A 3367-nucleotide genomic window follows, 5' to 3' on the forward strand; every position below is an offset into this window, starting at 1 on the left:
AATCTTATGTGTGTGTAATGCTCCAATAAAACAAATGTCACTAGACAAGGTAATCCCATCCTTATGTGTGTTGTGTGTCATGCTTGCTCAGGTTACTCTGCAGTTGCAACCGATGTTCAAGCGGTCCGTCACGTTCTTGGAGCGCGACGACTCGGACTTGGCAGCACAGGTGGCCGTGTGGGGCCATCTGCACGAGTTCGGCGACATGACATGGCTGCCACGCCAGGGGAAGGTCATCTACCGCGAGGATGACCGTGTCGATGTCTCGTCGCCCGGCGATGGCCTCAACGACTACCTCGGCTTCCGCTCCTTCCCGACGCTGGGGCTCATCATCGCAAGAGTCGCGGAGGAGCATGTGGAGGAAAGCAACGACATGGCACGGTGCCTAGCCGCAGGGGTGCTGCCTGCATCATTCCCCATGCAGGCGTATGGCTTCACGAACGACGGTTCCTCCTTCACGGGATACCCGGTGGTCGGGTACCAGCACCGCATCCAGGCGTCCGGCTCATGCATCGATGCCAAGGACAACCTGCTCCGCTCCTCATGCCCATGGGACCCATGCGTCCGAAGCCTCTTCTTCTACAACACTGGCTTCAGCGTCACGCTCTCCAAAGCCCCAGCGTTGGTCGCCGACATGCAACGACTCCGCGACCTGAACCCGCGCGCCCTATGCAGCCTCGACGCGAAGATGGGCATGCTCATCCGCTACGTTGGGGCCTCCTCCGCCTACCTCGGCAAGACGGAGGACTCGGTCAACTTTGACTTCACCTACTACCGGAGCTACACCCAAGGCAGGCCGCGTGCTCACTCTGATGTGATCGACGAGCTCGAACAAATGGCTTTGCGCAAGTATGGCGCAGTCCCGCAATGGGGCAAGAACCGCAACTTCGCCTTCGACGGCGCCATCGCCAAGTACGCAAAGGCCGGCGAGTTCCTCAAAGTGAAGGAGAGGTACGACCCAGACGGGGTCTTCTCTAGCGAGTGGAGCGACCACGTGCTCGGCATTGATGGTAGCCCCAACATAGTCCAAAAGGGTTGCGCCATCGAAGGGCTTTGCATATGCTCTCACGACTCGCACTGCGCGCCAGAACAAGGCTATTACTGTCGGCCTGGAAAGGTGTACACGGAGGCAAGGGTATGCTCCTTCCGACCCACCTCACACCGCGACCACAACGACGAAATATGAATCTATCATGGATGGGTCAAGAAGCGGTGCGATCTAATGTTGAATTAGTATGCTTTTGTAAGCGGTGTCTTGATTTACTTCATTCTCTTCCACATAGTTATCTAAGTGCATTTTTTTCGTTCATAAATAGGTTTATGGGGAGTGCTTCGGTACAACCCCCTAAAACGTATAGTGGGTAGTATGGTAATTTCACATTAGGTATAGGAATACCCACCCGACACCGTACGTCGCGCGCGACGTCGTACGCCCGCCCGTGTATGCCGCACCCGTCGCTGTACACCCGCCCGCCCGCGTACCCGCACCCGTCGCCGTATGCCCTCACGTCTCGACGTTGGCGTCGACAGTTGTTGGAGGAAAAATAAAGACACGGTAGCCGCCGACGCCAGCCGTCGAAACCCTGAACCCTAACGCATCCATGCTGTCTCCACGTTGCCCCCCATCTGCACGAAGTCGCCGTCGCCCGAGTCGCGGCCCAAACAGGCCGCCGCGCATGCTCCGGCGCCTTTACCGCTGCCGGCGCGCATGCCCGCCCCCGCATTCCATTCCTGTCACCTAGATGGCCGCCCACACGCGATCTACGTTGCCGCCTCCCTCCGCGCACTATGCCTACTATGACCAGCCATCGTCCTCACGCCGTCGACACCTGCCTCCGCCGGCCAGCAACGTCACGCCATCATCATGTTCGTCATCGGAGGAAATGGATCCGGCTGAAATCCTCGCCGCCGTGCAAGAGGTTGGTTTGAGACATTGTTGTGCTTGATAAGATAGTTGTTTTAGGGATGATGTTACACGGCGTTTGATTCATCGTACATTTTTTTAACTATATATAGTTAGAGGAGGAGGGAGATTATGATGGCGATGATTACAGCGAGGACAACGAAACCTCGTCACAGAATATGGATGAACCTCGTGAGGAGAACTACATGAGTTTGGATGAATCTTATAGTGGCAATGTAAGTGTGATCAATGTTGATAAAACAATAAATATGAGGGGGTAAATATGATAGACCGCATGGAAAATTTAATATTTTTTTGCATGATGCAGCGACATGGCGATGATGATGATGATCTGGATATAGATGATTCATTTGCTGAAAGTGCACTCCGGGTATGTTATTAACAAAATCAGAGAAGAAATGACATAATAACCATATGAGCGCTTACATGTTTTTTTTGCAATGCGCGCAGATGGACGAGGACGGGGACTTTGTGAGGAATATTGTGGACGATGAAAGTGACAAATCACACGTTGATGCATCTCATGATGACAGCTCCAGCAAAGTAAGTTTTGAAACTTACATCACTACAGTACATTTTAAAATTATAACTGACTGACATAAATGGTTTAATGCATTAATTTACAGGGAGATGTAGATGGTACAAGCGGGAATGATGAGCATGTTGGTGATGATCTGTTTAATTTTGACATCGGATTTGATGAATATCAGCAAGAATCATTGGACATGCATTGGAAGGTCATGAGGAAGACGTTCAAGTCACTAGGAGATGCTTACAATTTCTATAATTAGTATGCGTACGAGCGTGGTTTCAGCGTAAGAAAGGACTCACTGAAATATTCGAAAGGTCCTGAGGCAACTAAGCGCTTGAGAAAGTATGTGTGTGCGAGAGCTGGGAAATGACAGGCAAAACATTGTACAATGGAAGGCAGGACCCGCAGGCTGAGAGGGGAGACTCGTTGCTTCTGCGATGCACATATAACTTTGAAACTTGATAAAGAGCGTGACGTTTGGTATGTCAGCAGTTTCAATGATAATCACAGTCACGTTCTAGCTAGACCGAATGAAGTCATGTTTCTTCGGTCTCACAATCAGATAAAAGAATATCAGAAGGCTGAGATCTTAACCATGGAAGGTGCTGGAATCAGGAAACATATGATTTATGATCAACTCGTTGCGCGCTCCGGGTCATATGCAAAGGCTGGTTTTGGGAGGAAGAAGCTTTATAACATGTGTTATAGAGAAAAAATGAAGTTGCTTGCACAAGGTGATGCAGACACTGCCATTGGGATCATGATGACTAGAAAAGAGAGAGATCCAGATTTCTTCTTTGAGCACACCGTCGATGATGAAGGAAGGCTGAAAAACATATTCTGGTGTGATTCTCAATCACACCGAGACTATGTTGACTACGGTGATGTGACAGTCTTCGACAGCACATACA

The 3367-nt window shown here is 50.7% G+C and overlaps 1 protein-coding gene across 1 annotated transcript; it reads left to right on the top strand.

Moving 5' to 3' along the window:
- Positions 1-34: 34 nt before the first annotated feature.
- LOC123101824 (probable truncated L-gulonolactone oxidase 7, mitochondrial) lies at positions 35-1187 on the top strand. Its single transcript, XM_044523103.1, has one exon. It carries the CDS (start codon positions 35-37, stop codon positions 1184-1186), a length of 1152 nt encoding a protein of 383 aa, XP_044379038.1. The 3' UTR covers position 1187.
- The last annotated feature ends 2180 nt before the right edge of the window (positions 1188-3367 follow it).

The sequence above is a fragment of the Triticum aestivum genome, chromosome 5A (genome assembly GCF_018294505.1).
Source record: "Triticum aestivum cultivar Chinese Spring chromosome 5A, IWGSC CS RefSeq v2.1, whole genome shotgun sequence".
NCBI classification, from domain to species: Eukaryota; Viridiplantae; Streptophyta; class Magnoliopsida; order Poales; family Poaceae; genus Triticum; species Triticum aestivum.

Coding starts and splice junctions, on each gene's coding strand:
- LOC123101824 (XM_044523103.1), top strand. CDS start 35: ATGTCACTAGACAAGGTAATCCCATCCTTATGTGTGTTGTGTGTCATG.